The 20,263-nt window shown below is 46.4% G+C and overlaps 2 protein-coding genes across 4 annotated transcripts in view; both read left to right on the top strand.

Annotated features, from left to right (window-relative positions):
- ctnnbip1 (catenin, beta interacting protein 1) overlaps positions 1 to 5,414 on the top strand; it is a 36,855-nt gene extending 31,441 nt beyond the window's left edge. Inside the window, exons 4-5 of the mRNA XM_084681274.1 lie at positions 4,954 to 5,043; positions 5,242 to 5,414. Coding sequence (XP_084537400.1) covers positions 4,954 to 5,043; positions 5,242 to 5,267 — 116 coding nt within the window. The 3' untranslated portion in view covers positions 5,268 to 5,414. The remainder of the gene's footprint in view (positions 1 to 4,953; positions 5,044 to 5,241) is intronic.
- A 267-nt stretch (positions 5,415 to 5,681) lies between these two features.
- Positions 5,682 to 20,263, top strand: part of clstn1 (calsyntenin 1) — a 34,784-nt gene continuing 20,202 nt past the window's right edge. For all 3 annotated transcript variants that reach the window (XM_084680116.1, XM_084680115.1, XM_084680117.1), the window contains exons 1-2: positions 5,682 to 5,946; positions 18,854 to 18,976. In XM_084680116.1, coding sequence (XP_084536242.1) covers positions 5,865 to 5,946; positions 18,854 to 18,976 — 205 coding nt within the window. In that variant the 5' untranslated portion in view covers positions 5,682 to 5,864. The remainder of the gene's footprint in view (positions 5,947 to 18,853; positions 18,977 to 20,263) is intronic.

Below are 20,263 nucleotides of genomic sequence, written 5' to 3'. Positions count from 1 at the left end.
TGAGTTAATTGTTCTGTGTGGGTGTGTTGTGTGAGAGTGTTGGGTGTGTTGTGTGTTGTGTGCGTGTGTGTGTTGTGTGTGTGTGTGTGCTGTGTGTGTTGTGTGTGTTGTGTGTGTGTGTGTGCTGTGTGTGTGTTAGGTGTGTGTGTGTTGTGTGTGTGTGTGCTGTGTGTGTGTGTGTGTGTTGTGTGTGTGTGTGTGCTGTGTGTGTGTTAGGTGTGTGCTGTGTTGTGTGTGTGTGTGCTGTGTGTGTTGTGTGTGTGTTAGGTGTGTGTGTGTTAGGTGTGTGTGTCTGTGTGTGTGCTGTGTGTGTGTTAGGTGTGTGTGCTGTGTGTGTGTTAGGTGTGTGTGTGTGTGTGTGTGCTGTGTGTGTGTGTGTGTGCTGTGTGTGTGTTAGGTGTGTGTGTGTTAGGTGTGTGTGCTGTGTGTGTGTTAGGTGTGTGTGTGCATGTGTGTGTGCTGTGTGTGTGTTAGGTGTGTCTTCCCATGAGGAGCATTTGACTGTGACAGTCTCACCTTCCCCCAATCTCAGAAACTCACCAGGCCAGACCAGCCCCCAGCTCCATCACTGCAAATATATTCAGACCTAAATGTGAATATACTGTTTATCACATTTACATGCAAAAATATTCGCTTAGAGCTTACTTATGAAAGTTAGTAGTGAAAAGAAATAAAAGTAGTTACTTGAAACAAGTAAATGTGGCTACTAGTGCATAGAGAAAATTGTACTTGACAAGTCACTAGATTAGCCATTTATCCTAGAAACAAGTCAGAATAGATTTAAAATATCAAAATGAGGCTATCACTCTGAAATGTAGAGTTGTTGTAGAGCGGGGAGTTTCTCCAGCTTAATCTCCAGGGTCAGGGCGACAGACACCCCCCAGAATCTGCTCCCATCATCACAGATGACTGATGGGAAGTATGTGACAGCCGTGTCAGATTCCCCCCCCCCCCACCCCCTGCCAGGTCCTCAGAGCTATAAAACCAAGTGGGTTGACGGTTTGACCCCTGTCGGACCCCGTCTTAGCTCTCCCCACTGCGCGGCACAGGACACCTTCTGTGAAGGCCGGGGGGGGGGGGGGGGTCAAAGGTCAGGGTCTTTAAACCAGGAGATTCAGAAACACAGCGTTCGCACACAGCTCACACACACCGACGCTAAATGGTGCCCATCTGGACAGATGTCCGAGAACACAATTCTCCCTCCCCTTCACCCCCAAACACGAACATCATTATATGTGCTTTGGATGAAAGCGTCTGTTGGATTCAAGCTGGATGTAGATTCTAGGTCAAATGTAAATCTTAGTACATCAGATACAGACAGATTCTGAAAGTGCATGCTCCAGCCTGTAGAATGTAGGCGCCATGCATCTCATGACGGAACCCTGACTATGCAACAGTCGGAATGTGGAGAGTTCTAGAACGTAGGTACGACACACACATTCCCCTCACGAAACATGCATCTGGTCACATAGGGTCTTGGTGGTGTTTGAAACCGATGCCTGAGGTTGAGGTGCCCACGGAAAGAAAGAAAGAAAGAAAGAAAGAGAGATAGAGAGAGAGAGAGAGAGAGAGAGAGAGAGAGAGAGAGAGAGTGAGCGAGAGAGAGAGAGTAGTATAGGTAGACAATGGAATTGTTCAGGGCATCCTGGCTTCTGCTAGGTCTTTAATGCTCTGTGGCTCACTGCAGTGATCACAATAGACCCTGGACGCTCCAGGAGACAGCACACTGCATTAGAACAAATCTCCAACAGAGAACTCATTCGCTCTTTTCTACCAATGATGGGTCAAGTACTTTATCTGCCCATTTGTCTCCTCTCAAAATGTCGCGACACAACACAGAATTCTATTAATATGGGGGTGGGGGGGGGGGGGGCAGGTTTCTAAATAGAAAGATTAAAAGATTTTCCATCTTAGTAAGCACTTTGCAATTCTCTGTGTCGAGCAATTCGTCTGATTCGCTGAATCTTTGAGGTTTTCACAGAAACACTGCAGGCTACTTGAGATGGCTCGGGGAATAGAGGTAGGTACAGGTAGTTCTGCAAGCAGTCATGTTTTCATTCTGAAACAACCTTGAGAAGCAGAGTGGCTGAAAGGTGGATTAGAGGAGAGTAGGGTAGGAGGGAAAGAAATCGCTCAGGATGGATGTGTTTTTGCATTGTTGTATTTGTATGATTCCGGTTCCGAATCAGTGTTCTAGTCTAGGGGTTCTGTGCTAGATGGTTCTATCTGCTTTTGTTATTGACAGCACCCCTAGTATTTCTTTTCACTGCTGCTGTAACAGTGCCATTTCCCCTCAGGGATCAATACCATTTCTATCTTATTTTTCTATCTTTTAAATATTCCCTGTTGAGAAAGGCGTGGATGAGACTGCATGTGAAAGCATCAGACAGACAGCTTGGCTTCTGTCATCTGCCTCAGTGTCTTCCAGACATCTGTTTATATCCACTTCTGAAATATTTCCTTTGAGGATAATTTGATTACATTGTTTTTGAACTGTTTCTTTAGTTTAACAGTTCCTTGCCAAGGATTTTGAAAATATATTCATGGAACTCCACAATATGTGATAATCCTAAATAAAACTGAGTGACTGAGTGTTTTGAATTAATCACAGCCAATGGTAAGTTATGGGCAATACATCTGAATGAATTATTCATTCATTCATTCATTCAGATTTACTTATTTCTCCAAGATATGTAGTTCCTTGGGGCAAAGCAACTGATGAATCATGTATGATACATGTATACTTATTTTATGGCTCTGCTCAAAACCGATGATCTTATATACCAGACAAATATTCATTATAATACGATGGTTAAGTAAAACCCTCTTCTGAAGCACTGTTTTAGAACAAGCACACACTTCATAGTTGATCCTTACTTACTTAATATTCTTAAAAAACTGTTTCTCGCATATACGCCATGTTGCTTAATATACTATGAAAATCACAGAGTACCATGTAAAACACCCAAAATGCATGAGCAAATGTTACTGCTTCCTGTAAATAACATCCCCCCCATTCCAACAGTCACAGAAAGAACCAGAACCAAGTCATCAACCTCCCACGTCCAGTCAAAGCCACGACCGGAGAAATCTCCAGCCGGCAGACGACAACACGAGAGCCCCAGAGGGAGGGGGGGCCGATCGTAACGAGGAGAGGAAACGTGCTGCTTAATGGTCACAACTGCTTTGATTCCTTCAAGATAACACGACGCTTCACCCCCTGTCTGTGGCCACACGCCCAGCAGGAACCAACCCAGCCTCGCCTGAAGTCAAGTCTCAAACACACTCATTACCAGCCAGCCGTGGAGCCTCTGAGGCCCCCGTAATGGAAACCTTCTGACACACGACGACTGCAGAGAAGGCTGAACGGCCAGCCACACTTCCTTTATCTATGTCCAAGTCACAGTCTGAATTATCTCCCGACAGGCGTGAATCTGGGGGCCTGGGGCGGTGTGGAAATGGAAGTCGCTGTGGAGAGAGCAGGTAGATTGAGATGGAGAGACACTGTGGAAGGAGAAGAATCAGTCATGGGGGATCACGTGACCTCTACTCACCCTGATAAACTGATAAATCTAATCCTTAACATCCCTGTCTGTGTTCGCGGTGTGGGACTAAAGGGAGAGTCCTGCATGTCCACCAGATTAAAGTCAATCAAAGGACCATATCACAAGAAAAAAAGGAAAATAAGGAAATAGAGTGAAAGTTAACCCCCCACCCCTCAGCCCCCCCAGAGCCCCCTCAGCCCCCCCAGAGCCCCGTCAGCCCCCCCAGAGCCCCGTCAGACAACCACCCATCCTAACTTGTAACTTTGCTCTAAACCCTCCCTCCCCAAACCTGCTTGTTAATCCCTGAGAGAGATGTCACCTCCGCCAGCCACAGCGGGGGACCGACGTGGCTCAGAGGAGGAAGTGACTCGTCTGACATGGCTCAGAGGAGGAAGTGACTCGTCTGACATGGCTCAGAGGAGGAAGTGACTCGTCTGACATGGCTCAGAGGAGGAAGTGACTCGTCTGACATGGCTCAGAGGAGGAAGTGACTCGTCTGACATGGCTCAGAGGAGGAAGTGACTCGTCTGACATGGCTCAGAGGAGGAAGTGACTCGTCTGACATGGCTCAGAGGAGGAAGTGACTCGTCTGACATGGCTCAGAGGAGGAAGTGACTCGTCTGACATGGCTCAGAGGAGGAAGTGACTCGTCTGACATGGCTCAGAGGAGGAAGTGACTCGTCTGACATGGCTCAGAGGAGGAAGTGACTCGTCTGACATGGCTCAGAGGAGGAAGTGACTCGTCTGACATGGCTCAGAGGAGGAAGTGACTCGTCTGACATGGCTCAGAGGAGGAAGTGACACGTGTGTGTCGTCTTGCAGACGGCTGCTGTCTCACACGAACCCTCCAAGCCTTCCGACAGCCTTCCTTTGTCTCTCCGCCTGTTCAGTGACCAGGCTGCAGGCCCCTGCCTCGCTCCCGACCAGGCCCAGTCTTGCCAAGGGCAAACAAGCATCTTTTGTTTACTGCGGTTTCGACTACTGACCAAGATAATGGACTGTTGGGTTAATTGTGTTCTTTACCAGTACTGTACTGCCTTTCTGTCGATTCCTGTTGAGATGATTAAACTACAACTCTCGTCTGACAATGGTTTAAATAATTATGATTTTAAGAAATCCCAACAATTAACTGTCTGTCTATCTATCCATCCATCCATCTGGGCCTATCCATCCATCTGTCCATGTCTCTATCTGTTGAGATGTCCCACCAATTACATAGCAGACTCTGAAGCACTGACAAACCCACCGTGAACTGTGATGTGAAACCTGCAGCGATCTCTCTGGATGTTCCCAGTCCTGTGTAGCAGCAGAAACAACGCAGTGGAGACCAACTCCCCTACCCACCCTGACTCATTCTCCTTCCAGTCATACCCCTCATCTGATCACATCACTTCCTCTTCCTCCATAGGGTGTTCTCTTCTGCTGAGGGTGCGGTATCGATCAGATCTCACCAGCCCAGCCCAGCCCAGCCCCACTGACCCGGGCTATTCTCACACAGGTGAGTTGTCTTGGTGTGATTAGACGTGAGCAGCTGCCCAGGTGAGCTGGCTCCGGGCAGCAGGGAGGTGAGGTTCTGCTCTGCTTGGTAGATCCTGGAATACTCCTGAGATAAATGAATAGCGCAGAGTTTAGTATCAAGTTTCTCTATTGTTTACTCTTTCTCTTTCTTTCTTTCCTATCTTTGTGTGTCTTCAAGGGTTAATTATAGCATCACCTGTGTAACTGAGGGACAGATGTGGTGTAAATGCGCTGATGCAGCTGTTTTCACCTGAAGGATACTGCATATACAGCAGCAGCAGGTCCAACATCAATGGTTGAAGAAAAGATAATGTACAGATTATGAGAGACTGGCTGTGTGTGTGTGTGTGTGTGTGTGTGTGGGGGGGGGGGGGGGTAGAGGGAGAGAGATAGAGATCCTCATTATTAAACTAAATGCTATTAACTTCAAAGAAAACAGAGTCAATCATTACTGATCCCTCATCTAACTGGTCCCTGTCACTAAAACCAACAACACAAGGTATAAGGCCCTCGGTCTATGCTTAACCGTCTGTGCTCAACTAGCTGCAAGCACTCCCACAATAACAGCTTTGACGTCACTGTCCGCAGGTCCCGTTGGATACAGCCGCAAAACTGCGAGAGAGAACGGCGATTGAAGGGAATAGCACTAGCGGAGCGGCGGTGGCGTCGGCCATCTTAGAACTATCGCGGTTACCGAAATACATCCTCTGGATTCTTTTCTTGAGAGAGAAGCATTTTATTAAAACGATAAGGATTGAAAAGGGAGGTTTTTGTTTTTGAGTGTTCGAATTCGAAATCAGGATGCTGTTCCGAGGGAATAAACAATTTGCATCCGTTGTCGGAGTAGTCCTCGGACTATTATGTGCGGTGGAGGCAGCCAAAGGTAAGCTCTTGATAGGGTTTATCTCACAGAATTGTCGTCTAAGTCTCTTCTCCGGCGAACCTTATCACCAAGGAACAAGACGTATACGTGAAATTCAGAATTAAAAAATTAGTGGGGCGTTGTTTTTGAACAACGGAGCTGGAACGGGTTCTGCAAGGGATGCATGTTGAGTTCAACCTGCTCCACAAGGGATGGTTCGCTTTATAGCCCAGACGGATGCGCTCCTAAGTATCGGTCTCTTGTCAGTGCACAACACAATGTTCTAGAAACACATTTCACGTTTCAGCATTTGAGGTCAAACATTGAATCGTTTCTTTTTCACATTCGCTGTGATTTTTTATTAACACGAGTGAACTCATTTCTGTCATGAAACGATATCAGGGCCAAGAAAATCACGGATGAACCGTTGTCTCTGTAAATCTGTTTCGGGTGTCAGGGTGAGGCTACTCTTATAATATTCTTAACAATTACATCATGCTGATACCTGATTTCATAAGCTATATCGAGCCCGAAAAACTATCCCATAGCCTTTCCTGGCGGTTTTATAGAACTCTGAGCTTGTAGGCTATTGTCTAGATGCCATAAACACCACTGTGAAGCTAGGTTATTTAAGGTAAAGCCCAAAATAATTAACAGTTTTCAAAAGCGTACGCGGACTGGTTGTTATTTTGGGTTTCTGTTGCCTGTTATAGTTAGACTGCGCTACGGGCGCACACAGTCTGAGTTAGTTGGCTACGCATTGCAGATTCTCCCCACCCGTTCTGTCTGTTGGTGGATTAAAAAATTAATGTGTTGTGATCACAAGCTTAGCAAAATACGGTAATAAAAAGTGAAGCAGGTGCAACTGTGGGTTGTAGTTTATTGTGTACCCGGGGATACCAAGAGGAAATGGGCCTATAAACGGATTGCTAGTTTTGCAAGGCGGTCCACAACGCGTCGACAGTTCAATATTATAAGATGAATAGCTCTCCCGGCGTCAATTTATCATCGTGATTGATATGGGTCTGTTGACCTTTCAATGTGAAGCTTCTAAACGAGAGCTCACTTTGTTCATATTGAGGCAGGTGCGTAGCCCTTTTCTGCACGCGGTGCGCAGTTACGCGTTACGCCGGGGATGGGAATTGTATTTTCTTTTCTTTTTTTCATGGATGGCACACCCATTTTCATGCTCAAAACAAACACCATTCAGACCCCTGTTATGAAAATCGGCATACCATCTCTATCGTGTGCTAGGAATTCCTAAATTAAGGATTATTCATTAAAGTGTCAGAGGGGGAGATGGGGAACCTGGCGTGAGTGTTGCTATGCCAGCCAGCTGGGAATGCGTGATGAGAGGCCAGCGTTGTCGATGCCATAATTTGATTAAAATTAATTATGCTCCCAACAACCTTGTTTCCATGTGGTGACCAGGAACCTGCTGGTCTGTTTAAATCTGTCCTCTGAAGGAAAGAATCAAATCAACCTAACTGGTGTGGTGTTTCCCAACACTAATCTTTGTTACGATCAGATTTAGATTTAAACGTGAATGAATTTCATGATTACTCTTTAACCGTTTACAGTGTAAAATGATTCATGAAACCAAACGCCAAACGTTTATCATCGCACAATGATGAGTTGATAAGCCCTGCTCTGGCCTGCGAGTGCGTCTCCTTCCTGTTGAAGTATTTGTTCTGCACCTGCTCACCTCCCTGCTCTTATCTGGGAACAGCCCTGTGAAAATGGCCATCTTGTGTGGATGGCTTATCTTTATTGTCTAAAGGTCAATTGCCCTGCTCTCGTTCACTAGAACAGCGTGCTCTTTTGATCGTGGTCTCCTGTGTTCATGACCCCCACAGACTGTTGTTCATTTAAACCGTTTGGCTTTTTCAACAACGAAGAAACAGCTGTCCATCTTCTGGTCAGTAGTTTGGTGTTTTCCCACGGAAGAGACACACTGAGGCAGTGTCCACTCCCAGTGGAACGTCTGACATCACAACACCGTTGTCACTCCTTGATAACGACCTCTTATCATAACCTAATCATTTTCCCTGGTTCAGCAGCGGTTCAATCAGAGGTGAAGGCCTGTCAGGAACATTCAGGAAGTGAGGTCACCGGTGTAGCCTGGTAGAAAGATGTCTGCTGAACATGACAGACGCCCTAGAACAGTGATCCTCAACCCTGGTCATCAGGGCTACACTATCCTGTATGTTCTAGAGTAGACATTTCAATGCTCCAACACACCTAATTCAAAGGAACAAGTTGTTATCAGGCTCCAGAGCTTGATAACAACCGTTCATTTGAATCAGTTGTGGCCCTAATACGAACAACACAGAGAAAGCAGACTCTGTAAACTGAGGTTGTCGTGCCAACCATCCACAGCTACCTAGAACTGTCCCTGTTTGTGAAACAGACGCTGTAAATCCTGCGTTAGCTCCCTGACGTGGTCATTCGGAGTCCGGGGGACAGCATGTGCTTCAGAAACAGTCACACATTCCTAATGACCAGAGGAAGACAGTCTGGGAATCTGGGTCTCTTCTCGTTCCAGACATGTACTCTACAAGAATCCATGTCGTTTCCCTCTGGTTGTAAGTTTTAATTCACCATGCTATACATAACCCTCCCTACCCTCTCGCATATAGGGGGTCCTATCATAATGTTTGACTGAGGTGGTGATCACTGAAAGCCGTGGGAATCCTACCTAGGATTGATTTGAGGTGGTTTCCTTGCTCATAGCCTCCAGTTGCAGGTTCATCTCTTCATATTCCTTCCTGTCCGACCTAACGACATGTCTGTCAGCAGGGCTCCCTAAGACACATGGCCTCTTCTTCTCTGCTCACACAGCTCCGACTCTTCTTCTCTGCTCACACAGCTCCGACTCTTCTTCTCTGCTCACACAGCTCCGACTCTTCTTCTCTGCTCACACAGCTCCGACTCTTCTTCTCTGCTCACTCAGCTCCGACTCTTCTTCTCTGCTCACACAGCTCCGACTCTTCTTCTCTGCTCACACAGCTCCGACTCTTCTTCTCTGCTCACACAGCTCCGACTCTTCTTCTCTGCTCACACAGCTCCGACTCTTCTTCTCTGCTCACTCAGCTCCGACTCTTCTTCTCTGCTCACACAGCTCCGACTCTTCTTCTCTGCTCACTCAGCTCCGACTCTTCTTCTCTGCTCACACAGCTCCGACTCTTCTTCTCTGCTCACACAGCTCCGACTCTTCTTCTCTGCTCACACAGCTCCGACTCTTCTTCTCTGCTCACTCAGCTCCGACTCTTCTTCTCTGCTCACACAGCTCCGACTCTTCTTCTCTGCTCACACAGCTCCGACTCTTCTTCTCTGCTCACTCAGCTCCGACTCTTCTTCTCTGCTCACACAGCTCCGACTCTTCTTCTCTGCTCACTCAGCTCCGACTAAAAAGCTCCTGGCGTCTGCAGGCCCCGCGGCTCGTTCATCACCGAATTAGCAAGTTCAACCGAAGAGCCAATTGGTCTCTCTAGGCTACCGTAGTATGAAGAGATGACAAAAGAACGTTCTGGTGTGGGGGATCCTTTATGGAAGCGCGCCGTAGATCAGGTTGTGGGGTGTGTTGCCGTGTAGCTTGGCAGAGTATGAATGCACGCATGGCGATCTGTTGTGCTGTTATTTGTGTGCTTGTAAGAAGCAGTGGTTAAGCACCATTGCACTTGATTCTGTGGAGATCTCTAGAATGATAACGGTAATGACGTATTCATTTAACAGATGCTTTCATCCAAAGTAATGTACAGTGGGAGGAGGGGATTCGAACCTGCAACCTCTTCATCGGCAGTCAAATGCTCCAACCGGTGAGCTAGACTCATCCCTGTTAACCGTGGCATATGCTGACTGCCTAACTGTGTAGATGGGCCCAGATCCTAACAAGGACAGACGTGATGTGTTGATAGATGATACTTCATGACCTTCACGTGAACAGGACCCTGCTGAAAGCCATCGTGATGTTGTCACGACGAGGAGGGAATCTGATTCTGTCTGTCGTGGTAAACCAGAACTCTGTTCATGAATAGATGACAATGCCTGCTTTGTTTCCTTTCTACCATACTGGTCTATTTTGTGTCATTGTTCTGCTCATATCACTGTCAGTTAACAGGTCTGCTTTACCAGAAATTAACATGAGTTGTTTTTTTGTACATGGCATGACCAAGGGGCAAACGTCTAAGTATGTGCTAGTGAATCTTAGTGCTACCCAGTTTGGAAATCCAGAATAAAATGGCAGCTGTCCTCAGTGTGGATTAATCTATTTTTGTTTTTGACATTTTGAGATTTCCATCTGGATTTCCGTCTGGAGTCAAAAACTGTTGATTCAGGACACGAAACATCAAGAGTGATGATCAAAAAAAACAAAAAAAAAAAAACCATCTCCACTAAATCCTTTGCTACATCCATCCAGCCCGTGTTTGAATTCAGACATGAACCTCAGTGTTCGTATTTCTTTGCTCTTATTTCCCTCCAAACAGTTTGCTTGACCTTCACTCCTGGTCCTACGTCTCAAAGTTAACTCTTGAATCTCGGTGCCTCATTTATTCAGAGAATTCCCTCTGGAACAAAGAGCTTTTGCCAGCAGCAGGGTTGAGGTCCATAGTCTCGATGAGGACGTCACAATACACTGACTGTTACAGGAGCCCTGACTCCAGCCCCGCAAGAATGCGTCTCTGAGATAACCCTCCCCAGAGTGCGTAGATATGAGACACATTTCAGTTTTGTTTTGTGTCTGTTTTTAAAGAGAAGCCGGTCTTGTAGACTAGTGTCTGTCTCAGTCAGGCTTCATGTGGAGCAAAAGGGGTGATTTCCCTTTCAGTAGCCTCGTTGGGGCTGAATTGAATTAGTGACCTGTCAAGAAAGGGGTCATCGGATGCTGAATATTAAGTCGTTCTTCTCAGCCCATCAGCTGCCTGGGTTTCTGTGTCAAGCTGTTGTCAGACAAGAGTGCACATTCCAAAACACACATATATATAAATATATATATGTATATATATATATATATATATATATATATTGTGGGTTGTGTAAATCTTCTCTTTGTGGGACAGGTGATTCATGATAAGACAGTTTCTCTGGAGAGACGGCCCTTGAGGCACAGCGATGAAGCTCTGTCAAGACATAGTCACTGTTGAACACTGTGGCAAAATCCCTGACTTTGGAATGGGTGCAGCCTTCACCAGTGCTGAACGATGCTGTATTCCTGAGATTTCTACCCAACAAGCTTACATCAGCTGCTATCGAACCACAATCCGTTAAATGGAAAGGCATCGCATGTTGAATTGCATGCCCTCAGAACATCAGATACATCGAGATATGTTTTTGATCCTGAATCCTGACCTTGCGTCAGTTACGACGAGCCTTGATGATGCCCTTACTGGTGTGACACCCAGGATCTCTCCTCCTGGTGTTCACAAGGCTGTGTAATCCAAGCCCCGGTTTGAGAGGCTTCATAGCTATAGCTCCTCAGGCTGAGGATATACATCTGATAGGGTGTGGCACCGCCTCCCGCAGGCCATGAGGAATACGGCCGCTGCGGTGCATTGTGTCTGAACACATCAACACCACAAGGTACCCTGGGAAACAGGTAACCAGAGAGCACACTACTGGCGCACCGCCACGGGGGTCACATAGGCACACACACACACACACACACACACACACACACACACACACACACACACACACACACAGACACACACACAGACACACACACACACACACACACACACACACACAGACACACACACAGACACACACACACAGACACACACACACACACACACACACAGACACACACACACACACACACACACACAGACACACACACAGACACACACACACAGACACACACACACACACACACACACACACACAGACACACACACACACACACACACACACACACACACACAGACACACACACACACACACACACAGACACACACACACACACACACACACAGACACACACACAGACACACACACACACACACACACAGACACACACACAGACACACACACACACACACACACAGACACACACTACCAAGCTCTTTCGGAGCTGTTCAGTGCACTCCACTCTCACTGCCTCTTTGTGTGTTCCCTTCACAGAGAGGTGATTGAGCTGCATTCAGGCCCCTCCGTACCCCCCCCAACATAGTAAGACCCCTGGACCTGCTGGGGGGAGGGGGGCTGGGGGCGTCGGTTGTGACTGCTCAGTGGACAAACAAACGCTGTGTCTTGTTAGTCCGACTGAGGGTCCCCTGTGAGGGAGATGTTTGGGGAGAGAGGCCCCAAGCCCTGCCTGCAGGGGCTCCAGACGCTTCCAGAACAGTCTCTGCTCTGTGGCTCAGAGTTCAGAAAGCTCCAGACTCTCCTTGGGCTGAGCAAACACTGACGTGCTGCCCAGTGTTTCAGGCTGCAGCCAGATTGACTTCATTGATTGCCTCCTGGTCAATGAAGTCAACAAGCACACTCACCAGCACAATGGCCGCCCGTGTCTTTGAATTTGGATCGGCGAATCCTTCACGTGGATTCATCAGATGGCTTTAATCATTTACAGTTTTCTTCGGTTCTTCCTCTCAGGCATATCTCCAGGCAGCCCTTGAAGTGGCTCCTTGGATAAGTGTAAAGAGCCAGAGGGGCTATTTCTCACCTGCTGGCTGGAGATAAAGCTTACAGCCAGGCGCATGAATCGGATACTGCCTAGCAACACCTACCACGCAATGAATAACTGCCACCGCTGGTTTTAGATCTAAGCAGAGAATTAGGAGGGTCATAGGGTTGGGTGGAGACGCAGTGCTGGCGGTTCAAATGGAAAGCTTTTTACATTTTATACAAACATTTTATGTAGTCATTTTTCACGCTATATTGGACAGTTTTAAGTGAAGTGTGACAGGAAAGGCAGGGAGGGAGGATGAAACCTGGAGCAAACGGTCCTGAAATGTCCTGATTCGAACCCAGGCCGCTGTGCTCAGGCCTCAGCCTACATGGCACGCACCCTTAACCAGAGAGCAACCGGGGCACCCTGATATGGAAACCTTTTTGAGTTTGGCTCGTCAAATGGAAACACAGCTCCATATCTGCTGCCTGGGCTTCCAGTGGAGTCATTACACAACAGCATCATGATCAGAGTTCATCTGATTACCACAGACCAACTGTCTGATGGCAGAGGTTCCATGTGCTGTAATTCTCCTGTTAAGCTCTGGGTGAACAGAAGCCTGTCAATACACCGGCCTTATCTTGCCAGCAGTGACGGATGGCTGGAGGGTTGACACGTGTAGGGGTTCAGGATGGAGATACAGGGAGCTGATAGCTGCATCATCCAGCCATGTTTTTTTAGGGTTAGGGTTTTTCTTTCCCCCCCCTGTGGAAGAGAGACGTCCTAACGTGTGTGTGTGTGTGTGTGTGTGTGAGTGTGTTTGTGTGGGCGTGCTTTTGTAATGCAGGATTACCAGGACCTATTGTGACCCTGTAATTCTCACAGGATGTGTATCAGCATGACTATAAAGGTCAAACAGTAAGTATACACTGGGATACAAGGAGTTCTGTTTCTGTGTCGCTCTACATACATTTTATTGGATGGATTTTGGTTGACCATGAGCTGGAAAAACACAACAGTGGAGACTACACTGCTATTCTGGTAGAGACCTCACCACAAGGACATCACCCTTATACTCCATCACTGATAAAGTCTCATGTTTAAAATACATATTTGAAAACCCTTTTCTTTCCTGAGAGTTTGTCTGAGGTCCACTCCGGCTTCCCACAGTGATGTCGGTGTGCCCAAACCTCGTCTCCATTTCTGTAATCTCAGTGAGGGTGGGACAGATGGCCCGAACACACTAACACAGAAAGGAAAACCAAGTCACTCGACAAATGTTAAAAAAGGAGCTTGTGAGTGGGTATTTCATAACAGATACAAAAGAACACCTGGCTTGTTTGGCCCTACTCAGAGTAAACAGTCCTTTCCTCACAGTGGCACGGCACACAATGACTCACATCCCCCTGCCTTTGAAGAGAGGGCGATGAATTTTGCATTTCAAAAAGTGTTTTGGACTAAATATACCCCCCCCCACGCTGTGTTAAAGAAGCTCTTTTGGAGCGGGCACGCAATATACGATTGCAGATGATTCCTCAAAGCTGAGTGCGGAACATGAGAAGGAAGAGAGAAACCGAGATGATCTTGCGCCAGTGTTTGCCTGCTGGATGGGGAGGAGAAATCGGTAGATGCCCTGGTTAACACAGTCAAAAAACTAAGATATTTTGCTCATCTCTTATTTCCTCAACAAACTACAATAAATACTGGGGGTGCCGGGGTCGTACATGAACGTCTCAACATGACAAAGAGAACACACTCACAAAATTAAATACTTTTTAAAATGCGTAGCAGCAAATGGCATCACAGAAGAGCAGCTCAGAGCTTCATCCCAGATGATCTTCTTCTGACGGCCCAGAGGCCAGAGATGATTCAGATCGAGAACTCTCTCCGACACGTCACAGCGCCTGTCATCCTGTCCCCCCCCCTCCAGCCAGCAGCTCACGTCCACAGCTCCGCGCTGAGGCACGGTCAAAACAGTCACCTCCGCACACCCAATGACCGGGAGGCCTTTTCTAACAGCCGTATTTTATAACGTGGGCCTGTGTTTATCCTCAGCACACAGCCCAAGATATTTCAGAGTAATGCCTTTGTTTAAGTCTCCCCAGCCCTCGACCTTGTTAAGTGAATGAAGCAGGAGCATCCCATTATGGGATTAGATGCCAATATGTTGACATGATGGGTAACAGGATTGCAATACCAGGTACTGTTGAGGCTCTGGTCATGAGCTGGCTGGCCATCTGTGTAGCTAGCACATACTGCTGCTGTAGTAGTAGCAGCAGCTAGCACATACTACTGCTGCTGTAGTAGTAGCAGCAGCTAGCATGTACTGCTGTAGTAGTAGTAGCAGCAGCTAGCATGTACTGCTGCTGTAGTAGTAGTAGCAGCCGAACAGCCCTCTGCTCCTGCAGTAATGAGTGAACTGGTCGTTTGGTGTTTGGGTCTTCCGTGTCTGACAGTATATGACCCTTAGGTACCTTCTCACTAAACACTCGAGTTAGGGCAATCTCGTCTGAGGTGAATGTGTTTGCTGGGAGTGGTTTGTTTGGTACTCTGGTTTGTTTGGTACGGTTTCTGATTGCTGTTACTTCGTTGTTGTATTCAGTAGCTGGAACTACAATCAATGTACAATTCTTTTGTGACCATGTTGTAAACAACAGTCAGTGTACAGTTCCTTTGTGGCCATATTGTAACCTGCAGTCAATATAAGCACATGCATTTCTACTTCGGGTCACTCTGCGTACGTTCCGGATGACTCCTGGCTAAGAGAGCTTATCAAATCCCTCAGCTGGCACAATCACAGATCTCAAATGTTCTCAGACATCCGTATCCCTTTAACCGCTCCAGTCACTCGTTGTCTTCTCAGCCTGGTGATTAGGCTCCCTAATTAGGCACATTAAAATGACTTAATTAGCCTTGGCTACATCGTTATGCTTATGGGGCACTTCAGAATGTTGAATTAGTCTCCTTAAAAGTCTACATGTCTGTATATTTAACCCCCCCCCCCCCCCCCTCTTCCTCTATATATTTGTTTAGATTTATGTTTTTGAAAAACAACCAATGCCGGGAGGTAAGCCATATTGGATATTGTCCGCAGTATGTCGTGATCCATGTGATTTATATTTGCATAGTCTACAATCAAAATATGCACACATACCTTATATAACTGTGACCTACATGTGTCTTACCTCCGCTTCTGTTGAGATAATACTTCCTGTAATCTAATGTTTTATGTTTTATCCACAGCATAAATAACACCCTGACTTCTGGCCATCTGCCCTTTGTCTTACTCATTTCAAAATGGCTGCCTGTGGTCTTTGCTACGTTTAGGTTGCTTTGATTAAAAAATCAAAGGACAGATTTCCGGTTGTTGCTTTATCTGTAACTGTTCCCAGTGGCAACCATTTACGTCTGTAGAAAAGTATAAAGCTTGAGGTCAAAATGTTTGTCTTATTTTGTGTTATCATACAAGTGCTTCCATATGGGAGCTGGTTTGATAGACCCCCTGGTTGAAATACAGCAGTGCACATGCACACCCAGAATAGGATCATTGGTGACCTAATCAAATACAATCAAAGTAATAAACTGGCGCACAGCCATGCTAAACAACCCACCCTGCCAAGTGTTATGTTAGAGAATAACACCAAGCCCTTCTAAAAAATCACATCTCCTTCAGAGCCCCTTCCCTAATCTCCTTCGTATCTAAGGACCCAAAGCTTCCCCTTTTCTTTGAAGTCTAGCTCTAAACCTATCCCTTAACGATAATAGCTTAGCATTAGTGCTAGGCCGCAAACGCAGACCGTTCTTAAATTGACCCATTAGTAACGTCAGGAATGAAAAATAGTTGCAGCAGTTTGTGCAAATTAGCGCCCGGTTTCTGTGTTGTTCTAATGTCACATGCTGTCTGTCTAAATGAAAGCTCAACAGCAGATGTTAAGCACGTTTATTCTAGCATGTCGAGGGGTGATAAAGCTGTCTAGTCTTTGAGGGCCTGTCGTCAATTTCACACAACGTATTGTAAATGATGTGTTGGATTTCACACTTTAAATTCAATCATTTTAGCTTAAGCACATTTCCTAGAAGCCGTGTGCCTGTATATCTGAGCATGCGAAAAGCTTTAGAAAGCAAGGAGAATAGGCTATGCCTACTTCCATGTCGTGGGTGTTCAATATTGACGGTTGGTTCTGATTTATTTGGACCGTAGCATTGTTATTATTAGGTTTCATGTTGTGACCACTGTGGCTTATTGGTTAGACTTTTGTTCAGCTATGAGTGGTATCTGCCTCAGCAGGAGAATATAGCCTAGGGCAGCGGTTCCCAAGCTGAGGGGCCTGTATTACCTTGGGTAATGCAGGTGGGCCAAACCAATGAAAACTGAAGTATGAAAAATGTATTCATATGTACTGTTGGTAAATGATTATTACAATTCTTACTCATTTTTAAATTACATTTTGCCTTTAATTCATCATGACCGAAACGTCAATTGTTACGCTTAGCACATTTACGAAAGGCCAACTGACATTTCCGCATCACTTCCCGCCTATTGCGTAAGCCAAATCAACAACTTCCGGTAGCGAGGAGTTAGGTAAGTTCTCTCACACTAAATGCCGTTGATTGTTATGCCAAAATAACAATCAACGATGTACATAGGAGTCTATGTTGCTGCCCTTAAAGCGAGAGGGAAAAAGGGTTCAAATTGTACGTTTCGAGCTACCTCGACAATTACGAAAGTAAGGTTTATATAACTCACACCAGTAAAAGTAGTTAGCTAGGCTAGCTAGCTAACAATTGAGTTACATTATAATGTGCTCAATTATCTGTCAGCTTGCTTGCTTGTCGTTTGTTATCTTACATAAATAAGTGGTCTGTCATATTTGGGGTAATCCAATGTAACATGTCTTTCTCAGTTTCTAACAAAAATCTTGGGTCGGGAGAGATCTCCTTGAGGTGACCTGTTAGCTATCTGAGTGTAGGGTTAAAAAAACAGCAATAGCTAACGGTTAACTAACCTGTTTGGTTGATCAAAGTCAAGTTTTCTAACTTCACCGGAAGTTCTCGACCTGGCTGTGGTAGTTATGCAGGTTACCTCTCTTTACGATGTGTGCTTAATGTGTTGCGGATGGACAAGTCGTCTTCTTTGATCGCTCAAATACATTTTGTCATGAAAGCGAACAGTTTGGCTCCTGTGTTGTTTAACTTGTGATAAGTACAAATACAGATGTAATATCTTGATATCGTATTATATCATTCTCTCTCTGGCTCTCCTAGATAGCTAGATGAATCTACAACAGTGGAGCATCGTTAAAACCTATCTGACTCGCACTGTGATAAGGACATCCTAACAGTCTGGTCTATTTTTGTGGTTTGAAACTTAATGAACCTGAAGTCAACCTGAAGGCTATAGCAACACATATGTAGCTATAACCTCTAGCATACCAATCAATGCACAGAGTTTGGGCCAAACAGCTTTCCATCCAATTTTAAAATGGGATCCAGTGAACAGAAATACAGAGAACACTGCTTGAATATCACGCCCCAGAACTGATTAAGATGGAACAAGATGACACCATTGTCAGAAGGAGGTTTGTCTAGCTCAACATGTACCTCAGGCAGGTAAATAACTGAATAACCACATTCTGTAAATGTGCAACTTCGGATAGTGTTACCTCCAGGCATATCGTTTTTAGCTACGATCTCAGAGGAAATCTTATGAACAGGAGGACACATACATTGTTCTGCAATAGAGCTCACTCACCCTTCTCAACACATACACACGTACTGTATATACACACACACACACACACACACATACTGTAAATATATACACACAGCCGCACACACACATGTACACACAAACACAGTTTGAAGGAATCCGACCCTGAATGTGTAGCACGTTGTGCCTGAATGTGTAGCACGTTGCATGTTTTTCTGCCGCCGCCAGCTGAAACAGATTCCCGACTGCAGCTGGGCGGTTGCCCGGGACAACGGAGCACAACGCTGTAACGAGCCTAAGTGCCGGTTTGCTAGGTTGCTGCGTTGTGATTGGCCGGCTGATGCTACTGTCAGGACCCATCCGTTTGGGCTGCACAGCCTGAGTCCACAGATATGACCTGGTCAGGCTGGTTCTTGGAAATCCATGTGTTTTGGTGACAGTATTATACAGTCGCCTTGGACCCATGAACAATTCTGGCCTAAATGACCCCTGAAGAAGAAAAAAAGTGTTTTAAACATACTTGTGTTCACCTGACGATTAAACAAGGGCTGTGACTTGTTATGACATTCTCACAGATGCTACCTCCTCTCTTTCTTCCCCTGCAGTTAATAAGCACAAACCATGGATCGATACAACGTACCACGGGATCGTCACAGAAAACGACGACAAAGTTCTCCTGGATCCTCCACTCATCGCCCTGGACAAGGATGCACCTCTACGCTACGCAGGTGAGAGGAAGTTTGACCGCTGGGCTGTCTCTGACCTCTGACCTTGATATCCTCGTGTGTTGGGTTCTCCTGGTGTGCTTGAATGAAAAGCAGGGACCATGTCCACGAGGTTGGAAGATGGCTGTATATAGACCGGTCGTGGCCAGCCAAAATAACTCGGAGGGGATTGGTGATTGGATTATCTTTAGAAGGATAGGGTTAGGGTTAGTGAGCTATACCCACCCCACTTTATTTTTAACCATGAAAAACCAGCCTCTCTAATGAGTGAGATTGGGGCTCCCCTACCAGTTACAGAAGACAGATGCATTGAAAGGCCACACTGTTCGCATGGACTTTGATCAAATCTTTCCTGTTAGCATGTTCGAGGCATTGTATTCCAGCTGGTCCCCATATTCACCACAAGTCCCCCTTTCATATCCAGATCAATCAGCATTTTCTTTTAATGATGACCTCCAAGGAAGAGGCACATTTAACACACATGTGCCAAAGCTGCTTTAGTTTTGGACCAAACAGTCTTTTTGGTTAATCACAGAAAGATTGAGTTTGGCCTGGGTTCAAACATGGCTTCCCTCCACCCCATCTCATGGAGACTGTGATCCTTAGCGACCCCCCCCCCCCCCTCACGCCCCCAACACCGCCCCCCCCCCCCCCCCCCCCCAGACTCATTGCTCTCCTATCACAGCTTACATCTCTTAAGGAATGCGCTTTGTCAGCAGAGGTGAGCGAGAACAGAATCAAACACCCCACATCTCTTAGAAAGTTCTGTTTAGATTTGACGACATTCGACAACGATTTGTCCAGCCCTGATCTGGCTGCTCCGCCGCTTGTTTAGTACGCCAGGGCAGCCCCGAGCTCCGGGTTCGTTCGATGGTAGACTGGTAGATAGATGATGGTTGGATGTGGGCGCTCCAATGTGTGTGTTGGTTGTGGGTTTACAGAGGCTGGGGGAGGCTGGGGGAGGCTGGGGGAGGCTGGGGGAGGCTGGGGGTTGAGTGTATTGGGTATTTACACACCCTGTAAATGAGACCGGGGGTAGCCGTGCATGTCGGCGCTTCAGAACTGGGACTGAGGGAAACAAACAGGGAATATTTAGCTGCAGGATTTGGGTTACGTGTTCCCTTGTGAATAAGAAGCAAAGATGTGGTCCTATAGCAGAGACTCCTCATTACTAGTCCTCGTTCTGACTGTACCTCTGAAACAAAGCTTTTGTTTCCGTTTCCCTGCGAGCCTGATAATTACTCTTCTGAGGGAAATGGATCGAGCGCAGCACAGCGCTCTCAAATAGAG

The sequence above is a fragment of the Hypomesus nipponensis genome, chromosome 18 (genome assembly GCF_054491055.1).
Source record: "Hypomesus nipponensis isolate SF chromosome 18, ASM5449105v1, whole genome shotgun sequence".
Taxonomy (NCBI): Eukaryota; Metazoa; Chordata; class Actinopteri; order Osmeriformes; family Osmeridae; genus Hypomesus; species Hypomesus nipponensis.
This window is presented reverse-complemented; position numbering and strand designations above follow the sequence as displayed.